The following is a 25265-nucleotide window of genomic DNA, read 5'->3' on the forward strand; positions in this document are numbered from 1 at the left end:
AACCTTACTAGTGTTCTTTAAAAAATAAAACTTTCCTTAATTCTCACATCATTTCTTGCTTTCATTTTGCTGAGCAATCTCTAGAGATTTTGTTTTGTTTGGTTTTTCAGGGAGTATTTGTAACATTTTCACTATATGTTGCTCAAAATAATTTTGTATAAAATGATTTATTCCTGGGCTTCCCTGGTGGCACAGTGGTTGAGAGTCCGCCTGCCGGTGGACATGGGTTCGTGCCCCGGTCCAGGAGGATCCCACATGCCGCGGAGCGGCTGGGCCCGTGAGTCATGGCCGCTGGGCCTGCGTGTCCGGAGCCTGTGCTCCGCAGCGGGAGAGGCCGCAGCGGGAAAGGCCACAGCGGTGAGAGGCCCGCGTACCGCAAAAGAAAAAAAAAAAAAGATTTATTCCTAGCCTCTGGAGAAAATTTTTACTTTTTAGTTTTGTTATACTCACATTAAAGGTTCTTTTTTTTTTTTTAAACTATAGTGCTTTTCAGTAAATTTATTTAGCTCAAAGTTACATGTCGATTCGTTTTTTTGAAAATTAGGACTTATGATTAGCACACAAAAATGATTACTGCCTGTTTTGGAGAATTAACACTTTAGCACAGTTTCATTTTACAATATTTTTGGCATTCATATAAATAAGTGCTACAGGTATGAATCTGTACACAGAAGACATGCTTGACTCAGGAAAGGAGCATTATTTTATCATGTGTCAAATATTTTTTTAAAGATTATTGAGGGCTTGCCTGGTGGCGCAGTGGTTGAGAGTCCGCCTGCCGATGCAGGGGACACGGGTTCGTGCCCCGGTCTGGGAAGATCCCACATGCCGCAGAGCGGCTGGGCCCGTGAGCCATGGCCACAGAACCTGTGCTCCGCAACAGGAGAGGCCACAGCAGTGAGAGGCCCGCATACCACAAAAAAAAAAAAAAAAGATTATTGAATTTCAGGATTTTCCTATTTTTTTAATATAAAATATTATTCTTGGTGTGTGTGCGTGTGTGTCAGCTTGTTTGTGTACAATAACCAGTGAACCAGTAAGTAAAGATATACACATGTATAATAGAGGGATTACTTATTGGTCCTTTTTTTTTTCCTACATCTTTATTGGAATATAATTGCTTTACAATGGTGTGTTAGTTTCTGTTTTATAACAAAGTGAATCAGTTATACATATACATATGTTCCCATATCTCTTCCCTCCTGCGTCTCCCTCCCTCCCACCCTCCCAATCCCACCCCTCTAGGTGGTAACAAAGCACCGAGCTGATCTCCCTGTGCTATGCGGCTGCTTCCCACTAGCTATCTACCTTACGTTTGGTAGTGTATATATGTCCATGCCTCTCTCTCGCTTTGTCATAGCTTATGCTTCCCCCTCCCCATATCCTCAAGTCCATTCTCTAGTAGGTCTGTGTCTTTATTCCTGTCTTACCCCTAGGTTCTTCATGACATTTTTTTTTTGTTAAATTCCATATATATGTGTTAGCATACGGTATTTGTCTTTCTCTTTCTGACTTACTTCACTCTGTATGACAGACTCTAGGTCCAGCCACCTCCTTACAAATAGCTCAATTTCGTTTCTTTTTATGGCTGAGTAATATTCCATTGTATATATGTGCCACATCTTCTTTATCCATTCATCCAATGATGGACACTTAGGTTATTTCCATCTCCTGGCTATTGTAAATAGAGCTGCAATGAACATTTTGGTACATGACTCTTTTTGAATTATGGTTTTCTCAGGGTATATGCCCAGCAGAGGGATTGCTGGGTCAAATGGTAGTTCTATTTGTAGTTTTTTAAGGAACCTCCATACTGTTCTCCATAGTGGCTGTACCAATTCACATTCCCATCAGCAGTGCAAGAGTGTTCCCTTTTCTCCACACCCTCTTCAGCATTTATTATTTGTAGATTTTTTGATGATGGCCATTCTGACTGGTGTGAGATGATATCTCATTGTAGTTTTGATTTGCATTTCTCTAATGATTAATGATGTTGAGCATTCTTTCATGTGTTTGTTGGCAGTCTATATATCTTCTTTGGAGAAATGTCTATTTAGGTTTTCTGCCCATTTTTGGATTGGGTTGTTTGTTTTTTTGTTATTGAGCTGCATGAGCTGCTTGTAAATTTTGGAGATTAATCCTTTGTCAGTTGCTTCATTTGCAAATATTTTCTCCCATTCTGAGGGTTGTCTTTTGGTCTTGTTTATGGTTTCCTTTGCTGTGCAAAAGCTTTGAAGTTTCATTAGGTCCCATTTGTTTATTTTTGTTTTTATTTCCATTTCTCTAGGAGATGGGTCAAAAAGGATCTTGCTGTGATTTATGTCATAGAGTGTTCTGCCTATGTTTTCCTCTAAGAATTTTATAGTTTCTGGCCTTACATTTAGGTCTTTAATCCATTTTGAGCTTATTTTTGTGTATGGTGTTAGGGAGTGTTCTAATCTCATACTTTTACATGTAACTGTCCAGTTTTCCCAGCACCACTTATTGAAGAGGCTGTCTTTTCTCCATTGTATATTCTTGCCTCCTTTATCAAAGATAAGGTGACCATATGTGCGTGGGTTTATCTCTGGACTTTCTATCGTGTTCCATTGATCTATCTTTCTGTTTTTGTGCCAGTACCGTACTGTTTGATTACTGTAGCTTTGTAGTATAGTCTGAAGTTAGGGAGCCTCATTCCTCTACCTCCGTTTTTCATTCTCAAGATTGCGTTGGCTCTTTGGGGTCTTTTGTGTTTCCATACAAATTGTGAAATTTTTTGTTCTAGTTCTGTGAAAAATGCCAGTGGTAGTTTAATAGGGATTGCATTGAATCTGTAGATTGCTTTGGGTAGTAGAGTCATTTTCACAATGTTGATTCTTTCAATCCAAGAACATGGTATATCTCTCCATCTATTTGTATCATCTTTAACCAGTGAACCAGTAAGTAAACATATACACATGTATAATAGAGGGATTACTTATTGGTTCTTGTATTTATCTGAGTGTGCGTCCTAAAAAATATAATAGTAAAATAATGCTGGTATACTATTATTTTTATAAGAGACATTATTTAAAATGTGTTAGAGTATTTTGATGTATAGTATACATTGCTGGATAGTTTCTCTACCAATCTGAAAACATTTTTATTAGCTATATTATGCATCCTCATAAATTTGAGAGCCATCATGTCTTACAAAGTAGATTTTAAATGACATTTGAATTACCCTAATTCTTGTGTAGCACACAGAGATGAAATATATTAGAATGGAAAGATAATTATAGAGAAACATTAAATATGAAATGAAAGTAATGTGCCTTTCAAAAAATGAAAATGTGTAAGTTCAAATTATATTGATGTTGAATTTGAGTGGTCTGTATTTTACTTATTTTGACTAGTTTCAAGTCATCAGTGACTACTGAATTAAATTCAACCTATCTTATGTCAGAATCCTTTTGAGCCTTATACTTTTCACTCAAACCCAGAAGTCAATAAAATAGTACTCTGATGATAGTTTTTAGTATTTCTTACCTCACTTTGGAATAATTTCCAGGCACAACCCCCTCCCTAGGTAGATTATGTATTCCTCTAGAAAATTACAAGTATCTTTTGTATTTTATTTTGTCTGGGAAAGTACCCATTTAAATTAAAGCAGTAACATTTATTATGTGGCTGGCCCATCAAAGCAACCTACTAAGCCCTATGGGGGCAGAAAATGAGAATTTAAGATCCACGCTGTGTCCTCAAGGAGTTTAGGACCTAAACACAGACACAAGCAAAGTTAAAAGGAATTCTAGAGGTTCACAGTAAGGGTATAGGAGTTGAACAGAAGGAGAAGAATCACTTGGCTTGGATGGGCCAGGCATGGATTAACTAGAAAGGTGAAGTTCTTTCTAGTTTCTAGATAGCACCCACTTATGCTGCTGTGCCTAACTTTGTGTAGTTAATTCAAACTCTATTTTTCCCAGGAGGAAAACCCATGCCAAGATGCCCAGCAGCATTATGTCCATGTGCTGAGACCAAAGCTGTTAGCATTACTGCCTGAGTTTGCCAAGGAATTAGATGCTGCTGGAAAAATATTCAGAGCTCCTATGTTTGCTGTCCAAAGAGTTCCACGGTGTTGTGGGGTAAATGGCATCCCAGTTTTGACTAGATATGTGCCAAATGGCTGGTTGGTACTCTTTACACATACAAAACAGGCTTGAGATGTATCCTTGTAGATTTGAAGGTTCTGTGATTATGATGAGCTGAAGCCACCATTGATTAATACAGTAGCTCTCTGAAATAATGAGGTTTTTCCACTAATAGTACCTCTTCATCAAACTTAAAATGAGGACCCAGCTTGAGGTAAAAAACTCCTTTCTAACCAAAGATTTTGTCTTGGTTCTCTGTGAATATGTTGTGATTATAGAATAAGGCAAAGGGCTTGTTTTGATAAGATCTTGGGTTCTTATGATCAATATTTCCTGTGTTGACTTCATATGCTTTTGTTAATAAATGACTTTCCAAATGTTAGAAAAATGAAGAAAAATATGAGGAGTTTTTTTTTTTTTTTCTGCATAAGATACCCCTTCTGTATTTCGGATTGAGAAAAATTCTGTATTTCTACTGCATCATTCATGTATATGATGGTTTTTAAATTTCTGGAACTGTTAAGATATTGAAATTATGTTGCCATACCAGAAGTACTATGGATTCACCAATAGATGTGATTTGCTAAAAATTAGCAACTGATTTCTTCTGTTGAATTCCTGCTCAGCATCATTATTTTGTCCTTTGCTTTTCATGAATGTTTTCAGATTCTTTTTCAAAGAAGTCTCCACAAGCTTTGGAGACTTGCATTCTCCAGCCAGGTTGTTGATGTTTATATGTGTGTGTGCATGCGTGTGTGGGTGCGTGTATGTGTGTGCGAAGCAACACTGAATCCCTTTTAACTCTGCCCAGGTAACAGACACTGGGCATTTGTGAATCAAATCGTGCACGTGCTGTGGCAAGTACAGAGCCATTCGCTGTTGTTTTGTTAGCACACGTTAGCATTGATTATGATGTGGACATACTTATTTCCCAGACTTGCTTCATCTAAATAACAGCAACAAATAATGAAGTGTCCAGAGCTTAGCCATCATCATGTGGTGTTTCCTTAAGTCCAAATTGAAGTAAAAACTGAGTAAATGACCATTTTATTTATTTTTAAAATCCCCTGTCAGGAGAGAGTAATTAACTCAGGATCCACAATTAGCCTCACAGCAGTCTGTGTTAACCACCTCCAGCCATCCCAGGTCTTTCAGAGGTGGCCTAATTCTGAGATTATTTTGCACTCGGAACAGAGAGACTTATAATAACCAGCTTGAAACACATTTAAGAAGTGTGAGGTTTTTCCTTTTTCCTTTTGAGTTAACGTCTGCCCTCTCTAATGATAATTTTCTGGTTTGCAAGTGGAAAAAAAACACAAATATTTGGAGAGAGTGTTCTCTCCTGCCAAGTTCTAGAGCTTTGTCTTTCCTTTGGTAAATCTAGAAGTAGCTGCTTTGCTTTAGCTGGAAATTTCATTATTGATTTAGTTAACATGACACAAAAGAATTAGCAAAATGAATAAAATATTCAAGCTTGGGAGAGAAACATGAAGAAAACTTAGAGAGGCCCACTCATCACCATTGCTTGCTGTTAAAGTATAATTGCTGGCTTTTCCTTGTTTACCTTTTTGGTTTGGTTTTGTTTTAAAGGAAGTGTTCAGTTGCAGAGCATTCCTGCATAATTCAGATATAGCCCAAAGCTCGACCCTGGGAACCTTTGCTGCTGCTCTCTGAGCGTTTTTTATGCAACCTGCTTTTACAGGTTTAAATTACATTCTGTGACACTGTTTTTGTGGTTGAATTAGAAACTTTTTTTTTTTTAGTTAAACCTGTGATAAGTAATTGTCACAGTTAGCGCCCTGGTACAATGCTAATTTGAAGTGACATGTCCATACTGGCCCTCCGTAACATGAAGAAGCCTAACAGGTGTGAGGGGTGTGGCTTCCCATGGGCTCTGTTGAACTTCTAACCAGAGAAAAATAGCAGAAAAAGTGAAATGAACCTTGAATAAAGCTGTCAGCAGTAATTATCTCAGCAACACTTTGTAGGGAGATAAAATAAGCACTGGTGCTTTTATAACCTGAACACACTGGACCCAAGATAGATTTTTCACCCATTTAACATAAACTGCTGAATACCTTTCAAGAGGTATTTTCATGGAGCCTAATTAAACAATAACAATAATTATTATCATGAAATATAAATTTCTGGAAGACATGCATTTGTTTTTTAGGTTAACACATGGTTTCTTTCTGCGGTTTTTTTTTTTTAGTGGTAGTTTTGGTAACAACCTTTTATTTTCATGCTTCTTGGTAAGCCATTATGGTGTGAAATCTCAAATTGTCTATAGAAAATTATCTTCTGGGAAAGGATACTTTCACAATTAGCACAAAAAAAGCTTGAAAGCTTGGTTTTCAGATACTTTGAGAGGTGTTCAGTATATTGGACTTGCCCATATAAAACAGATTAATATATATGAATGAGCTGAATGAAATGCAAGTCATCATATCCACACTGCTGCATATGCTTCCTTGGAGAGGTATAACAGCACTATACTTCTTGAGTGGAGTAGGACCCAGGGAAGATTTGATAAATCTTTTTCAATCTGTTCTTCAAGCACCATCCATTGTCATTTCTTTTGACAGTGGTATTTTTAAAGTAGACTTTAGTTTACTTAAAAAATAATTCAAATGACATAATGACTGTGTTTACCTAACCTAAGAAGTATAGAAAAGTTATAGTATGATTTTTCTTTATAAGTTTCCAGTCTATAAAAGCTAACTGTGCAAAGAAACAGATGAGATTTTGCAGCATAAGTTGCTATCTTTCTTTCATTGCCTTTCGAGAGTTATGATTTCAGGTGATCTAATGACATCTAGAGAATTTTTTTTTGTTTTTTGCTGTACGCGGGCCTCTCACCGTTGTGGCCTCTCCCGTTGCGGAGCACAGGCTCCAGACGCGCAGGTTCAGCGGCCATGGCTCACGGGCCCAGCCGCTCCGCGGCATGTGGGATCTTCCCGGACCGGGGCACGAACCTGTATCCCCTGCATCGGCAGGCGTACTCCCAACCACTGCGCCACCAGGGAAGCCCCACCTAGAGACTTTTAAAATTTTTTCATAATTCACCTTTACCATTATCCTCCACCCAATGTATCAGAGGCTTAACAAGATCACCAGGTTGGCTCACATTTAAGGTGGAGGTGATGTCATTTTTTAAAAAAGCTAGGAGTCAACATATGTTAGTCCTGACTGCTGTGTTTATTAGCTCTGAGATCTTGTGTGAAAATATGAGCTTCATTTTTCTTCCCTGTAGAATGGGACTGTAGCAAACTAGGCCAAGTGCATTCTCATTTAGGGGATAACAAGGATTAGGTATAGCAGAATAGAATAGAGCTAACATGGTCTTCAATTCATTCACAAACCTGTAGCCTAGAAAGCTATTAACTTCATTAAAGTAGAAACTCTGTTCACTATTGGCAGTGTCCTTGGCGCTCAGCTGAGTTCTTGACACATAGTAGATGCTCAGAAACGATTATTTAAGTGAATGAATAGTATATTTTGCACTTTACTTAAAACAAATTTAGTGCCATCTGTTTGTCTTTTCCTCAGAATTATATAGCAAAATCCTTACCATCGACCATATATCTATATATATCTTTACCTATACCTATCTACATATATATAATATATACATATAAATGATAATCCTCACAACTTTTTTTAAATGTTTTTATTTTTAAATTTTTATAATTTGTTATGGTTGCTTTCCATTTACAGTTATTACAAAATATTGGTTATATTCCCCATGTTGTACAGTACATTCTTGAGCCCATCTTACACCTGATAGTTTGTTCCTCCCCCTGCCCCCCACAACGAGTGACCACTGGTTCTCTGTATCTGTGAGTCTACTTCTTTTTTTGTTATATTCACTAGTTTGTCTCACAACAGTATTTTGACTTAGAAACTTTACAGAGGAGGGAATTGAGGCACTGAGAAGATAGGAGAGTTATCCAGAGTCATACAGAGCTAGGATTTCAGACACTGGCAGTGTAGCTTTGGAGTCAAGTTCATAATCATTCTGCTTATATACCTCTCCAAGCAAGTATAGTGACACCTGATTACCAAAGAATTCGCCTTACAGTGACACACGTTTTTCTAGAAATTTCCTTGTCACCTGTACAAATGATTCAGGAGACATAGGGTACGTTTTGGGGATGAGATTCCTTCCTTATTCAGTAGGATATTCCCTTACTCCCTCACCTTCTAGAACAGCAGGTTCCCTGATCTATTATACCCACTGAAGTAGTGTCACTGCCTTTCTTGGGACCACCTCTTCCCCAGTGACAGAAATATCACACAGGGCTATGCTCTGGGCAGACTTCTACCAATGTAGAGTGGCAGAGTTTTGATCCCTAGATATTGGGCTTTTCCACTCTGTTGAGTCCAATTCCTGAACCAGGCTTCAGTGCCTTCAACCCAGGCCCTGACCTACCCATGTTAGACCTCTGTCTCTAAAATCTCCACTGTCTCCTTTTACCCAGCTCTCACTGTGATTCTGGTACGCCCCTCAAGTCACAAGCTGACTGAAAGATGTTTGTTTGTGGAAGATTTGTCAAAGTGTCACTAGGTATGACTGATTGCCAAAAGACACCAGGTGTTTTAGAGAACAGAAACTATTTTGAGGTTGGGGAGGTTATAGAAGGTTTTCATGAGGAGATTGAGCTGAGTTTTAAAGAAGTGCTTTTACTTACTTTTCTCAAATAATCCTAACAAACCTATGATGTGGACGGGTGGAGAAGAATGGGGAGAGGAACCCAGGAGAGAGTAGTGGCATGAGCAAAAGCCTAGGAGTAGACAAGTGCAAGGCATATTTTTGGATCAATGAGCAAACAAACCTGCATACAGTATAAAAACTAGTGAAGGATAACAGCTGGAAAGGTAGGCCATGTTACAGCCTTGAAAATTTGGTTCAGAGTGAGAGAAAAGAATTTGGAGATCACTTTATTTTTTTAATTTACTTATTTTGGGCTACATTGGGTCTTCGTTGCTGTGCGCGGGTTTTCTCTAGTTGTGGTGAGCAGGGGCTACTTTTCGTTGTGGTGCGCAGGCTTCTCACTGCAGTGGCTTCTCTTGTCGCGGATCACAGGATCTAGGCGCGCAGGCTTCAGTAGTTTTGGCGTGCAGGCTCAGTAGTCGTGGCTTGTGGGCTCTAGAGTGCAGTCTCAGTAGTTGTGGTGCACGGGCTTAGTTGCTCCACCGCATGTGGGATCTTCCCAGACCAGGGATCGAACCCATGTCCCCTGCATTGGCAGGCGGATTTTTAACCACTGTGTCACCAGGGAAGTCCAGAAATCACTTTAGTAAGAGGCAGATTTAGGATTTTTACCCAGGTCCTTTTATCTATGTACAGTGCTCTTTCCATATATTAGCCACAAATATTTTTAAACACGTGGAATAATATCACAGGCAGCATTGATGGGAGAAAGTCATAAAAAGGCACCATGCAGCCTTAAGACATAAAAGAACAATACTTGCTTTGCTTTAATGGTGGTGATAGAAGAGAAGTAGCTTATAGGCTCATTAAGTGTATTTAAGCTGGAAGTTCTCAGTAGGCTTAACTGGTCTCCTAAAATCACTGCAGCAGTGACTTTTCTGTATCCCCAACAATCTGTTTTCCTATCTCTCCGTCTCGGTTAAGTTCACCTCATAGGAGTTAAATGGCAAACTTGTAGAAAGTTCCACTTTTGGACATCACTTATAAGATATACTTTTAAAAATCCCAGTCGTAAGCAGAGAGTGAATGTCAGATGAGCTCTTAGACAAACTGAGAGCCAAAATATATCTAAATAAACATACTCTCCACTGGGTGGCACTTATAAGAATGTCATATAAACTCTTGAGAAGAGATGAGAAACATCTCAATAAACTTTGTTGACCTAGGAAAATAATATTTTACTAGGTATTGGTCAACATCTGGATGTCTTTGGTGTAGAAAAGATTATGTATTTGGTTGCTCTGTGTATGTTTCAGAATACATATTAACTAAGTTAAATGTAGTTGACGTAAGGTGTAAAACACTTAAATTATACCAATAAGGTATAAAACACTTAACTTATAAGGTATAAAACACTTAACTTATACCAATAAACACTTAACCAATACCAGTATTGGCATCTAGTCTTAAATTCTTAAGGTATAAAACAATAAGGTATAAAACACTTAACTTATACCAATAAACACTTAACCAATACCAGTATTGGCATCTAGTCTTAAATTCTTTAAAAAAATATATTTTTTAAATTTTTTTACAATTTTAAAGGTTACTTTCCATTCACAATTATTATAAAACAAAATAGTGGCTATATTCCATGCATTGTCCAGTACATCCTTGAGCCTATCTTACACCCAATAGTTTGTATCTCTCACTCCCCCACCCCTAAATCACCCCTCCCCCTCCCCATTGGTAACCACTAGTTTGTTTCCTATATCTGTGAGTAGGCTTAAATTTCTTAAAAGACAAATAATTGTGCATTGCATCTGGAAACACCTATATGATATTCCTTCCTTCTGTCAAAGAGCCAAAGATTAAGTTGTGTGTGTGTGTGTGTTTCAAATTGCAAAATTAACTAAGTCCACTATTCTAGGCACCTTTTTATTTATCATCTTTTAATGTTGTCAACCAAGATATTATTCTTATTTCTCATATGACGAAACTGAAATCTTACGAGGTTAAGCAACTTACCTGGGAAATGACATTAAATATCAAAACTAGAATCCTAAGCCAGGTTATCTGCATCCAAGTACCTGGCGTATAATAGGAACTTAATAAATGTTTATTGAATGACTAAGTTATAGACTCTGAGTAACGATATGGTTAGTATAGCTTATTCAGCAAATAGCTCTAAATTATGAAGTAATTATAGGGAAGAAGAAGGGCAAAGTCAAGAGAAATCTGCACATGTTTCAGATTACTTTCTCCCCCTCAGCAGTCTTGTGGGTTAGAAGCAATATATTTAATATCTTATTTTCTCTCTTCTGCCCTCCACCAGAGGGTGCTCATAAGCAATTAAATAACATAAAGCAGTAGAGAGAAATTGAGAAACCAGTACCATTTTAATTCGCAACATGGATAATTGGCCTCTGTGCAAAATGGTTGACTTTAAAACAGAACTCTTGATTCAGTTGAAATAGCTTCTTCAGTTTAAAGTTGCCTTGCAAATAACAACTTGTCTGCTTGCCTGTACTACTATCTTTATGCAAGTAAACCTGATCATTTTTGCTAAATAGGTGTGGGAAAGACTATGCCACTAGGCAGCATCAGGATGGTCTAATAAGGCAGTATTTCTTGCATAATTTAATGCTCTTCAGTAGTATTCTAGTATTCTGAAGTATTTCAGATGCTCTTCTAAGTGTACTCATTAGAATCAATAAATAGTAGGATTCAAAGATGCTGTTATTATCTATATATTTAGTTTATAAAAATACATCTAATTCTGTTGCAGTGGGCAACTTTTTATCTCCCTATGGTGTAATCTGGTTTTAGGGGCTAGGATGCAATAGAAGATTTTTTTAAAAAAACTTCTGTGTTGAGCATCCTTTTTTGATAGAAAGAACTCAAGGTAATGTTGGACCAAGTGCAGAGAAGCATGAAGGTGGGCAATCATAATGTGGAAAAGTAGCATCAGGTGATTCTCCTTGTTCTGAAGCTCCCAGACAGATTAAAAGAAACAAAGAACAAGTCAGAAGCATTTCTGATTATTTTCATATATATTTTCTAAAATTTTTTAGAAATTTGAGGTAATTAAATCGATATTTATTATTTTACAACTAACTATAACATCTGAAGAACACAGTTAACATTAGTTAGTAGAAAGACGTGGGATACGAGTCAAGAGAATATGTTTTTGCTATCATTAAGCAGATATGTGACTTGGGGAAAACAATTTTACCTCTCTACATCTCAGTTTCTCTCCCTGTTAAATGTGAGGATTAGACTAGTTCTTGTGAGAAGAAACTGCCTTTCATTTGGAATCTGTTGAGGATGATGGGACTCCTGATAGAATAAGTTTAAGAACAGGCTGCTGATACCTTTCCCTCTGGAGATTCTCAATGCTAGCTTGGAATGGAGCTGGGGATGCTTGACAGGGAGGGTATGGCAGCAATGCTTAACTCAGTTAAGGCTTCAAGATCTGTGGTCTCCTGCCTGGGATGCCACAATTGATGAATTCTAAGGACCCTTCTGATTCTAGTATCTTATGAGTCTAAAATGAAGCCATCTGTAGGAAGCCATCCTTGTTTCTTCCAGCTCTGCTTTCTTATATGATAACATTCATGTTTATGTACATAACAAAAAAACCTCAGAATTTGTTACTGTTGGTTTATTTCATTAAACCTTACCAACTTGCCAAATCAATTGGGCACTATAACACAGCAAGGCCAGACAGAGGACACAGTTTTTTAGCTATTTACACAGGAGTTTTGTAGATAATTGATCTTGATTTATACATCTCATGATATTCTATTGGTTCCAGATTATTATTAGTCACTTCCTTTTTAACAGTGTGTTTTTTTACGAGGTGACTAAACTGCTATTTAACCCTGCTACAAGAATGTGTCAGTGGGCTAGTCCAGACAAGTGGAGGTGCACTTGGTAACTAACATTCTTAATATGCTTGCTTCAACCTGCCACAAATTAAAAGCTCTGTGACTTTTCTAGCACATAAGTGATTTAAAAAAAAAAAAAAGGCTTGGATTGTGAATAAATAAGCTTTTTTGATTTGCACTCTGGTTGGCAGTAAATGAAACTTCAGCCTCATGATTCAGTTTTGCTTAAAACTACCTTAATAATCTGTCTAGCTAAGCAGTGAGCTTCTGAAAATTTTAAAGGGTTGATCCAGCAGTCATCTTCGGGGCTCCATAAAAAGGCTTCGTGTTGCTCAGAAACATGATGTAGTTGAAAACTCCATGGCCTTTGGAGTAAAATCTGCTTTGCCACTTAGTGGTTGATTGATCTTACATAAATTATGCTACCTCTCTAAGGCTGTTTTATGATTTATACAATCATGATTGTCTTTAATTTGTAGGATCATCATGTAGGGTAGACATATGTTAAGCACTTAATATATAGTACCTGGCAAATTGACGGTATCTAGGAGTAGCTGTTTTAATTAAGCCAAAGAAAGTAATTATTGTTTATCAGACCATGAGACAACATATAGTTGGGCCTTAATAGTTGTTTGATTGAATTCTTTTTAAATGGCTCTGAGATAAGACTGCCTGAGTTTAATTTTGGTTTGCTACTCAGTACCTGTATGACCTTGGCCAAGCTTCTTAATCTATGTAAGGCTTAGTATCCTCATCTTTAAAAAGGGGATTATAATAATACCTATCTGGCAGGGTTATTGTGAGAACTAAGTGGAGTAATGCATATAAAGCAATTTGCACAATACCAATACACATTAAACTCTCAATAATAGCAATTAGTTAAAAAATATTTTTAAAACTACTGAGTGGTTTCATGGGTAAATACGTATTTCAAAACTTGTCAAATGATACTCTTCAAAATATGTGTAGTTATTGTAGATCAATTATACCTCAATAAAGCAATACTTAGTGTTTGTGTGTATATGTGGTATGTATATATATATTCTTTTTTTAAAAACACTATTTCTTTTTTATTATTTATTTATTTATTTATTGGCTGCGTTGGGTCTTTGTTGCTGTGCGCAGGCTTTCTCTCGTTGTGGCGAGCAGGGGCTGCTCTTCGTTGCAGTGCAGGAGCTTTTCATTGCAGTGTCTTCTCTTGTTGTGGAGCACGGGCTCTAAGCGCACGGGCTTCAGTAGTTGTGGCACGCAGGCTTAGTTGCTCCGCAGCATGTGGGATCTTCCCAGATCAAGGATCGAGCCCGTGTCCCCTGCACTGGCAGGCAGATTCTTAACCACTGCGCCACCAGGGAAGCCCCTATATATTCTTCATATTGTGTTGATTGTATTTAATGCTGGTGCCCAGTAGCATTCCCAAACCTGGATGGAATTAATGACGCTGGTGTCAAGGTGATGACAAGCTTGGAAACATGGTTGTAAAAAAACTTTCTTTTATTAATGTTCTTTTTGAAACACAAAGGAATTGTATTTTACAAACTGATTTTTTAAAGATACATATAGTAAAGCTATACTTTCAGAACTGTTAGTTTGTGTTACTAAGTGTGTCACATGCAGGGTGAGGATCCTGCAGGTGACTGAACTGAGTTTTCTTAGTGACTTATTAAGATCACAGTCCATTAGAGTTGGAAGGGATCTCAGAGGTCATTCATGTGGGTTGCTCCCATATATTACAAAAGAGAATGTTAATTCTCCTGATGACTGGCTCAAGGTACCATAACCTGGTCTCCTAAATTCTTGTTCAATACTTTTTAAATGTCTTAACGTGTCATTAACAGTGAGGAATAAAGACAGGCTACAAGTGTGTATTTGGGAAAAGGCTAAAATTTGGCTACAAAATAAAAATACTTTTAAGAGCTAATCCATATGTTTAAAGAAAGCATTACTGAGAAGGGCCTAATAAACACCCTGAGGACCAAGCCTAAAATAATAATAATACTTGTCAGAGATAGCCAGTGATCAATTATGATGGTTTACAGGAGTTGTCTTTTGTACATTGTTTTGGTATTTCATTTTAATTTGTTTATAAGGAAATTATGTAAGAGGAAGCATTGAGAAGATTCTCAAACTTCATAGAAGAATGTGCTTTGGAGGTTTCTCAATTGTTTCAAATAATTGCCATTATTATTTATGAAAATTGGTTTCATCTGTGCACATTGCATACTCCAGCAGTTCACAACGTTTTGGTCTCAGGATCCTTTTGTACTCTTAAAAAGTCATCAAGATGCCAAAGAGCTTTGGTTTTTGTAGATTATATCTACTGACATTTGTCATATTCAAAATTAATATTGAGAAAAATTAAATGTTTAAGATAACAATAATAAATTGATTATATGTTAATATAAATAGCATTTCTTTTATGGAAAGTAATTGTATTTTCCAAAAAATAAAATTAGTGAGTAGAGTGATGTTTTACACTTTTACATATCTCCTTAACGTCCGGCTTAATTGAAGACAGTTTGTATTCTCATATCTTCTGAATTCAGCCTGTTCTGATATGTTGTTTTTGTTGACGTATATGAAGAAACTCTATCCTCACACTGATCTGTAGTTGGAAAAGGGAGGAGTATTTTAATAGTCTTTTCAGATAATTGTGAATATTCTTCTTTGATACTAAACTGGCAAGTGATAGTTTTCTAAAGGCTGGTTTCAATGTGGAATCTGGAGCCATATCAATGTACTTTTTGTACTTTGTTACAGCAATATCCCTTGGTCTGTCTTGCACTTTGAGTAGATCCTTTATCCATACCTGATTTTACAACGTCATGAATTCATTGTTATTTGGAGAGTATTGGTCCTCTGAGTTATACAGATTTTCTTATGTTGAAAGATTTCATTATATAATATCAAAAATCACTTCTGCTAATATCACCACCGATCTCATTAGAAAAGTCTTTAAGCATTAGGGAGCTATTGAGTCCATGGTGGCTGATGATTTTCCAAAATTTTAATTTTTAATTTTGAAAACTCGAATTTTGTCATTGGCAATTAATACTTCCAGACTTGTTCCTTGAAATAACAAGCTTGCTTCATTCATTTTGGAGGAGAATCCTGTCAAATACCTAAATCTGAATAACCATAGTTCGTCTGCCAGTCATTTAAGTAATAATAGTGTTCCATGGAAAAAGTAGCTGGTTCAGAACACAACTCAGTTATACAAGTGCTTTTCCCTCAACACAACCTTAATTCTCTGCTGTGCAGTGTGAGTGCTTTATGCATACTTCCCAGTTGTCACATAGAATATTAAAAGGCATGTGCTCAAGAGTCAAGCTTAATTAAAAGTAATAATTTTTGCCCATTCAGCAGCGACATTCTTAAGTGAAATTGGCATTTTTACAGTGAGTACGTGGCACTGGAGACTTTAACACAATATAGTGTCACTACTTTGGTTTGTGCTAAGGCACCAGCAGTTTTGCCCACCATTGCTTTTTTACCATCAGTGTAAAAAACATAGTGAAAAAGTCAAACACTATATAAGTATTTATTTAGAAAATTATTTTGACTTTGTGGGACCCCTAAAAGGTTCTTAAGAACCTTGTGTTTGTAGACCACACTTCGAGAATCATTGGCATAATGTCTTCCTAAGAAAATAGTAAATACTTTCTATAAGAAGAAAAGAAAAGAATTTCAAGTAGATTTTAAGAGTATTCACTAACTGTTGGAATATCTACTGTGTGGCAAATGTATTCTTCTTTAAGCCATTCTCACAGAAAGCCTGTTAGGAGAGGTAATATTATCCATTTTTATAGATGAAGAAACTGAGCTTTGAGATATAAAATATTGATTGGAGTAAATAGTAGAACAGTGACTAGCAGAAGTGAATTTGAACTCAGGACACTCTGACTTTAAAAGTCCTTGCTTTCAATAGAATTAGAAGACAAGCCACAAACTGGGGGAAAACATCTACAAAAGATACATTTGATAAGGGACTGTTATCCAAAATATACAAAGGAATCTTAAAACTCAACAAGAAAACAAACAACTCAGTTAAAAATATGGGCCAAAGACCTTAGGAGACACCTCACCAGAGAATATCCACAAATGACAAAAAACCATAGGAAAAGATGCTAAACCACATGTCATCAGGAAATGCAAATTAAAATAACAGTGATATACCACTACACACTTATTAGAATGGCCAAAATCCAGCACACTGACAACAGCAAATGCTGGTGAGGATGTAGAGCAACAGGAATTCTCATTTGTTGCTGGTGGGAATGCAAAATGGTACAGCCACTTAGAAGACAGTTTGGCAGTTTCTTACAAAAATAAATATACTCTTACCATATGATCTAGCAATTGTGCTCCTTGGTATTCACCCAAGGGAGTCGAAAACATATGTCCACACAAAAACCTATACACAGATGTTTATAGAAGCTTTATTCATAATTGCCATAACCTGGAAGCAACCTAGATGTCCTTCAGTAGGCGAATGTAGAAATAAATTGATACATCCAGACAATGGGATATTATTCCTCACTAAAAAGAAATGAGCTCTCAATTCATGAAAAGACATAGATGAACTTTAAATACGTATTATTAATTCAAAAGGTCCATGCTACATTCACCTGTCTCCTGTTATTAAATAGAAAGAGTTGCTTTTAACAATCCACAAGAATTTTTTAAGTGCCTGCATTTTCCTCAGATTATTTATTAGCACTGCAGATTTACTTGATTTTGGTCATTTTTCTTCAAGTCTAATTTTTTTAAATAAATTTATCTGTTTATTTATTTATTTTTGGCTGTGTTGGGTCTTTGTTGCTGCACGTGGGCTTTCTCTAGTTGCAGCGAGTGGAGGCTACTCTTTGTTGCAGTGCGTGGGCTTCTCACTGCGGTGGCTTCTCTTGTTGCGGAGCACAGGCTCTAGGCACGCAGGCTTCAGTAGTTGTGGCCCGTGGGCTCAGTAGTTGTGGCTGCGGGCTCTAGAGCTCAGGCTCAGTAGTTGTGGCGCACGGGCTTAGTTGCTCCGCGGTATGTGGGATCTTCCCGGGCCAGGGCTCGAACCCATGTCCCCTGAATTGGCAGGCGGATTCTTAACCACTGCAGCACCAGGGAAGCCCTCTTCAAGTCTAATTTAAAAACAAATTTGACATCCTTATGGTACTGAGTCCAAGCTCATACTGCTCACCACATGACAGGCCAATAAATCGAGTTGTTGAGGCAAGGAATAGTGACTTTATTTGGAAAGCCAGCAGACCGAGAAGATGGTGTACTAGTGTCCCAAAGAACCATCTTACCTGAGTTAGAATTCAGACTTCTTTTATACTAAAAGGGGAGGGGTGTTGTTGGTTGTTGCAAACTTCTTAGTGCCGGAATCCTTTGTTCTTGCAGCTGTCCACATAGATAGGTCCAGTCACAGTGTTCCTGTAAACCTCCAACAAGACAAATGTTATTTTCTGTTCTGCAGCTTTTTATCTGTATATGAATGGAAAAGTTTTATACCTTTGAAGGTCAGAGCCTTGAGAATGGGCTATCATGTATATTTTCAGGCTATAGGCAACATTCCTAACTTGTAGAAAAAGCAGTTAGAATACAGAGGTTAAAGTAAAAGAAACAGATCCAGTATGGAGTCACATTTGTTCTTCCCTGTTACACTTTCAGTCATCAGCTGACAAGAAGAATCAGCTTGAATTCTTGCTTACAGTGGCTATCATGTTTAAAAATGTGGTCTTATTTTTAAAATGTAAATACCGTAAAATCGCTTATTTTTGTAAAGAGGAGTTTGTTGAACAGTTTAAAATATATAAGCTTTTTGTGTTAATGTAGTAGAATATATACTTGTCATATTAATTCATTAATTTAGCATTATTTTGAATCAGTGTTATGTTCTCACTGGTCATTTTATCCCAAGCCACAAGTACTCATTCACAGAATAACAAAAAGAGCGTTTGTTGAGCATCTGCTGTGGGCTAGGCATTGTTCTTAATGCTTTACACATATTAGCTCAGGCTTATCCCAACCCTGTGAGAAAGTACTGGTCTAATACTATCTCTATTATGTATCATTAGGGCAGCGATGGTTTTTTTGTTTTTTATTTGTTTAGTTTCACCTGTCTTATAGGTGTATATTCATTATCTTCCCAAGACATTTTCCAAAATATCTTTTAAAGGCTTATTTATAAGGACTTCCAACACTTGCAGTTGTGAGATTATACCTCTAAGAATAATCATGAAATTGGTGTTAAATATCCTTGTCTCCTTTATTAACCAATTCTGACAGATGAGCTCTGTAAGCACCTGAAGCATCATTGACAGGAGAGGGGAAGGGTTATTTCAGGCTAATTTGTTTTTCCCAAACAGTCTATTGTAGTTAAAATTAAACTATTTGAGGGAGCACTCTGTAATATGAGAACCTTTGTAAACACAAATATAAGGCAACGTTTTCGGAGAAAGAATTTTAGATAAGACTTAATCTTATATTTTGGTATTTTAGGTATATAAGTGTCTTATGGAATTTCTTTGATTCTGTGTCTCTCCTACAATTTATATTTTTTAGGTTTTATAATACTCATATCTGATTTCCATGTACATTAGAGCCATTTATTTTAATCTCAGAGATATTTTTCTTTTTTCACTCAACTGTAGGGATTGTTAACAATTTTCTTAATGATAAGCTTAGGAGAGAACTAGACAGGCCCCGTTCTTGCCCTCATAGAACCTTCTACAGTGTTAAGCTAGACTTACAGGTTTTTTTGTCCTCTCCACTTTTCAGTTACAAATATTATCTGTATTCTTATTCATTACATAGCCAAGATCTGTGTTTATTTCCAGTATAATTTCAAGCTTAAATTTATGACATTTGCTCAAATAGGGATCATTGTTCTTTATATAGAAAGCCTTTATTGAGTATTTCTGTTCCTAGAGATTACCAGTTTACAAATTTTTCCACCCCACCAATGTGTTTAAGTATGCAAGTTCAAGTAGTTAACGAAAGAATATAACTCACAGTGTTACTTTCTGGGGAAAAACTGCATTAACCTAGTACAGTGAAGGACTGTGACTCATTTCAAAATCTATTTTCAACTCTTTATTCAGTTTTTTCTGGCTATATTAGACTTAATTCTTTGACTTCCTATCATGGCAGATGCAGAGATTCAAAATGGGTTCAAAAATTCAATATAGGATAAAGTCAAGATTCCTTTATTTTACTGTTTAATTCTACATACTTGCCGCACACCTAGGGGTATAATCTTCTGGACACTTAAGGATTGGAAGAGGTTAGTGAAAAAGTAGGTTAAAGCAATCTTGTGATTGAAAGATTACCATTATATAGAGGTTAATTAACTAATATGATGTATGTAAATCTAAATGTAAATTTTCAACTATAAAGTCAAACAAACCTGCAAATTTCTAGTCAAACAAACCTAGAAATTTCTTTTTCTAATTTCTTGCAAAATAAATACTCCAATGATAATAATATTGGTTATTTACAATTACATAACCATTTGATTTCACATACATTACCTTATTGGATCTTCATACCAACTCTGTGAGAGAAATAGAACAATTGTAATACACCATTTTCTAAGTAAGAAAACTGAAGTACAGAAATTCTAAGTGATTTTGCCCATTGTCGTTGAGTGCTTTAGCCAGCCTGGAACCTCCACCTTCTGACTTCACATCTGTTACAGCTTTGGTCATGAGTCCCAGCAAACCTTTACTGTAGCCCTAACTTCTTGAAATCACTCTCTAAGTAACTATTGTCCCTTCCAAGGGTTCCCCAGCTCTACTGAGACTGTGATATAATCCCAGCTTGCCTCATTGGTATTCCTTTTTCTGTCTCTGTTCCTATGTGTATCTCTTGTCTCCCTGACTGGTATATCTGTTCCCTTAAAACAGACACTATGCCTTATATTTAATCAATGCCGGGCACATAGAAATTCTTGACCCTTTAATTTCCTCAGTGTAGAGTGAGGCCTACTTGTTCAGCTATGGACTAAGGAGAAAGTGCTGGCCACTGTCCTCTTATCTTCAGGAATTTTAGTAGCTATGGGGAAGGTTAATATTGATAACTGTGGAGACAAGCCCATTAAAGAGCCAGCCCATTTGTAGTACCATGTACTTTTAGTGAGCGCCTTCCTCCAGCTCCTCCTAAAATATGTCCTCTTTTAATTTACGATTGCTCTGTATGCAAAGGTAGTGACAGTGGAAGTTAATCACCATTCCTCTTCGCCAGGTCCTAAAAATAATGACCATTGGAGTGATAACAGCTCTTCTGCCTATTTCAGTATAGTTTCAAAGCCATCTTTTCTTACTTTATTCTTTTTAACCCTTTCAAAAGTCCATTGAGGTAGTTAGGGCAGGGATTACTCACCTCAATTAATAGAAGAGGGAACTCTAGCTTAGAACAGAGAAATGACTTTTCCAAGATCAGGAAGCTAGGTGGTACTTAAATTGAGATTTTTCTGGCTCTTCCAGTTCTCTTTCCATTACACTACACTGCTTCTGATTGTCAGTGACATTTACCATCATTACTATTTCATTACCAGAGGATTTCAGAGTGAGGGAGGAGAACTTTTTTCAAATGAAAAAATGAAGGCAGCGTGTCTTGAAATTTTGCCTGTGCTTCTTATCCAGCTTAGCTTTGCTTTTATTTGTACTGAAATGAAATAAATTGAGCTAATTATGACAATTATTTTGATGGATATAATTGAGTAGAAATGACAGTCATTGCAGTTTTGCTTTTATTTATTTATTTTACTAATCAGGCCTTTTAGCATTTGTAAAGTACAATGCCAAAATATCTAGGTGCAAAAGCAAACAAACAAAAACCTCTAATGAGACTAAAGGAAAGATAACAATAAAAAAACACATGATTTTTATCTGTAGAATCTATACGACAGCACATACCATACACGATTGAAAATACCTGGATATTTAGGTGACATTTGCATTTTCCATTCCAGTATTTGTCTTCAGATAATTAGCCTAACTATAACACGTTTGAATTGTAGTTAGGACTGACCCATTATTGTGTCTGGTCCCTATGAATTTACAGAGATTTGGGTTTCCTCATATATCAATTTAATTCACACCTCCCCCAAAGTTACAACGAATGCTTTCAGTGTGCTAGTGGATACCCTATTTTATTTCTAATAAGAATAAAAGGAACTTCACTGTATATCATCATTACATTAAATGTGTGTCATTTTACTAACACCAAAGAAAAATACCATCCTTTGGCTATTTAATATTGTTTTAATTCTTTTATGCAGACAAAAGTGACATGCATTCATATTTTCCTAAATTTAATTTAAATCTCAAAATATTTAATATCAGACCCAAAATAAAATTCAATAGAAATAAATATATATTACTTTCATTGTTTTGGCTAAATTTGGTTAGCGTTTTAGATCATAATGGTAATAAAACTGAATGTCTGTGTGCCAGGTACTGTGCTAGGAGCTTTACATATATTATAGACTCATCAGCTATAATGATCTGAAATTGTGGATTAATATTGAGTAGAGCATAAATGACATTGTTACCATGTATAGAAATGTGTTTGTTTTTTTTAAATGTCTTCGACAAACACTCTTCCAAGTACCCTTCAAAATAGATTTATAAAGTATTGCCCTGGGAATTGGGAAATAGAGGTGTTATTCTACTAATCAGAAAAGTAACAGACATGCTGGGGTGGGGAGGTGTATATGATTAGCTTTACTTTAAGCTTGTTACAGTTTCCTGGAGCTCCAGTCTATTGTCTAATGAAAAATAGCCTTGCTGTTGTAACATCCGTATATGGAAAAATTTTCAAATTTTCAGAGCCTTCCTTTGAATGTAATGCCTAGGCTACTAGAGTGAACTTTCTAATCTTGCTTCAGAAATAATAGAAAATACCTGAAAAGTAAAATTTTTTTGTGAAATATGACTTCATTTTGTTTACAAATGATGGATTCTACTTTTTGCAGATGTGTCTTGCTGAATCAGGGCTTTCATATCCGTGCCATCGACTTACAGTGGGAAGAAGATCTTCACCTGCACAGACCCGGGAGCAATCCGAAGAGGTAAGCCTGTTTGCTTGCTTTTCATTGAACAGAAGGCCTATCCTCCATTCACATGCCCACTTCCTATTCTTTTTTATCTGCCACAGCAGTGAATAGATAAAGTTAATGTAGCGTGAATAAAGTCTCAGTAAATTCTTAAAGGCAGAAACTTTCCATGTGAGATTATTGCTAATGTGCTCCTTCTTGTTCTGTAAGTTTCATGTTTCAAACAGACAGAATTTGGGTGGATTGGTTGAAATAATTTTTACTTAAAACTGTCAGGTTAACAAAGGAATTTTCTTTGCTGCTGACCATATAGTTGAGTACATTTATTAGGATTCATCCTGAAGGTCCTTTAACTCATTGAGTTGGAGCACCTTCTATGAGCCAGGCATTGTCCTCAATACTAGGTGACAAAGATGAATAACAATGTACCTATATCAAGGTGCTCAAAGGTGATAAATTAGTAAACCAATAATAATGACATAATGTAATAAATGCAATGATGGCAGTGCATACAAGGTGCTGTAGAAACAAAGAGGGGCAAGGAGATTGAACATGTTTCTGTATGTGATATGCCTGCATGTGTCTTTGTGGGTCTGAACTATATTAAAAGACAGTATCTTTTCCTTGGCTACAATAGCACTGTGTCCAGCCATGACTTTGGTTATAAGGGAATGGGAAAGAGAGCCTGGACATTACAGTTTAAATGTTTTAAAAGTATTTATTAAGCTGCTACTCTGTACTAGGAAAAATCATCATCATGACTTAAAAAGTGCATGCAACAGAGGTCATAAATAAATAGTACAAAAAACTTTATTTATACCAGTGTTTTTTAGGCTAGTACCTGACCCAAGTATTCAAAAGCTTGAGCTCGTCCAGTAAAACCTTTTTCCCACTTACATTCTATGCAAAATATGGTTGCAAAATATTTATTTAAACTTATATATTTTAGACATTCATTATGGAAGCTGCCACAGGACTTCTGCAGCCATCCTCTGAATATGTACTTATATCGCTTAAATATGTGAAAGAGAAAAGGGACTGCATAAGTGAAGTTCTAGTCTATGATCATCCTGTGAAAATGATAATTTGCTACTCGGTTTTTGGAAATCCACAAAGAAGGGAGGTTTTCTCCCTACTACAAATACTACTGTACTGTTTCCTTCGAGACTCTAAAAATGATAATTTCCTTTAAAGAGCCCACACTGTATTTTCCAGCACTTTATCTCACTAATTGCTCATGAAAGGAAAAATGATAGGGTTTCATTGCTTGGCAGAAGTTGCCAGAAATAATTTATTGAAATATTTCCTTCTAGTGCTTGAGTATATCTTTAATGACTAAAGTACGTTATGCGTCAACTCTTTAATGGATAAATCTGCTAACATTAAAAGGGAGCCAACTAGCTCCACCCAAAATTCTTAATTATTCTATGCTCTGAGAGATGACAGTTAACTGTTTCACTTCATTTTATTTCCTTTTTTCACCCTCACCATTATATGTGTTATATGGGCAATCCCTTCAGTGGAAAGAAGTTAATGCCATGTATTGAGGACTAGCGTTTTTGAGGCTGGCATACACTTTAGATTAATTATGGAAGAAGGTAGAATAGGGTTAGGGAGCTTTGCAAAACTAAAACAGCCACCCTTGGGAATATCTTTAAATCTGATTATCTGGGATGAGTCCATTATTTTTCCTTCCCTGGCTAACTGTAAATACCACTTCCTCCAGGGGACTGGTGAGAAATGGGAAAGAAGCTGTGACTTGGTTTTTATGTTGTCATAGAATTATAAAACTGGAAGGGATTTTTTTATTTGATTTACACTCTCCCATCCATTCCTCCCTCATTCATTTAAACATTTTTCTAATGTCTTCTACATGCCAAACATTAGGATCACAGTCTGTGTGCTAAAGAAGCTCACTCAAAATGTATCTGTGTTTTATCTCCAATGGCAGGGTTCTGTCCTCATGAGGCAACCAGTTCCATTGTTGAGCATCTCTGTCTGTTGATATCAACCTTATATTAAATTGGAAGCTGTGACCTTATAGCTTCCACCCAGTGGTTCTGCTTCTTTCTTCTGGTTTTAACCCTTCTCTTATATGACTTCGTGTATTTCAAGATAATTACCATTTTGCCATTGACTATCTTCAGCCTTGAGTTAAGAAGAAGATACTTGAGACCAGCAGTTAAATTCAGGTTTTGAATTTTATGCATTGTAGTTATGTGTTCTTTAACTGGGGGAATTTTGTTTCTTACATCCTTCTAGCCCTGCAAATACATTTTCCTTATGACAATTTAATATTTTCTCTTTTCTTCCCATCCTCCCCTTGCTCCTAAGTCCCCTTTCAATGACCTTCCCATATTTCTGGGTACCTAGCTAGGTACCTATCTCTCCACATCACGGATGCTTGGGTGGGACAGTATAGGGGCCCCCTGGACCCAGGTTCCTTAGGAGTCGTCCAATCCTCAGTTGATAGTGGAGGAGCAGGAGGGGTATTCCAAGAATAACAAAAAAAGAAATTTAAAATACAGTTGATGTTAAAACTATTGATTTATATTTTCAGTTAC

General features: G+C 36.6%; 1 protein-coding gene across 1 annotated transcript in view; it reads left to right on the forward strand.

The window, feature by feature from the left end:
* The window catches only part of FAF1 (Fas associated factor 1), a 488997-nt gene that overhangs the window by 326756 nt on the left and 136976 nt on the right, over positions 1-25265 (forward strand). Inside the window, exon 11 of the mRNA XM_027108597.1 lies at positions 22621-22716. Coding sequence (XP_026964398.1) covers positions 22621-22716 — 96 coding nt within the window. The remainder of the gene's footprint in view (positions 1-22620; positions 22717-25265) is intronic.

This window comes from Aethalodelphis obliquidens, unplaced genomic scaffold (assembly GCF_003676395.1).
Source record: "Aethalodelphis obliquidens isolate GAN/ISIS:26980383/991018 unplaced genomic scaffold, ASM367639v1 scaffold9, whole genome shotgun sequence".
Taxonomy (NCBI): Eukaryota; Metazoa; Chordata; class Mammalia; order Artiodactyla; family Delphinidae; genus Aethalodelphis; species Aethalodelphis obliquidens.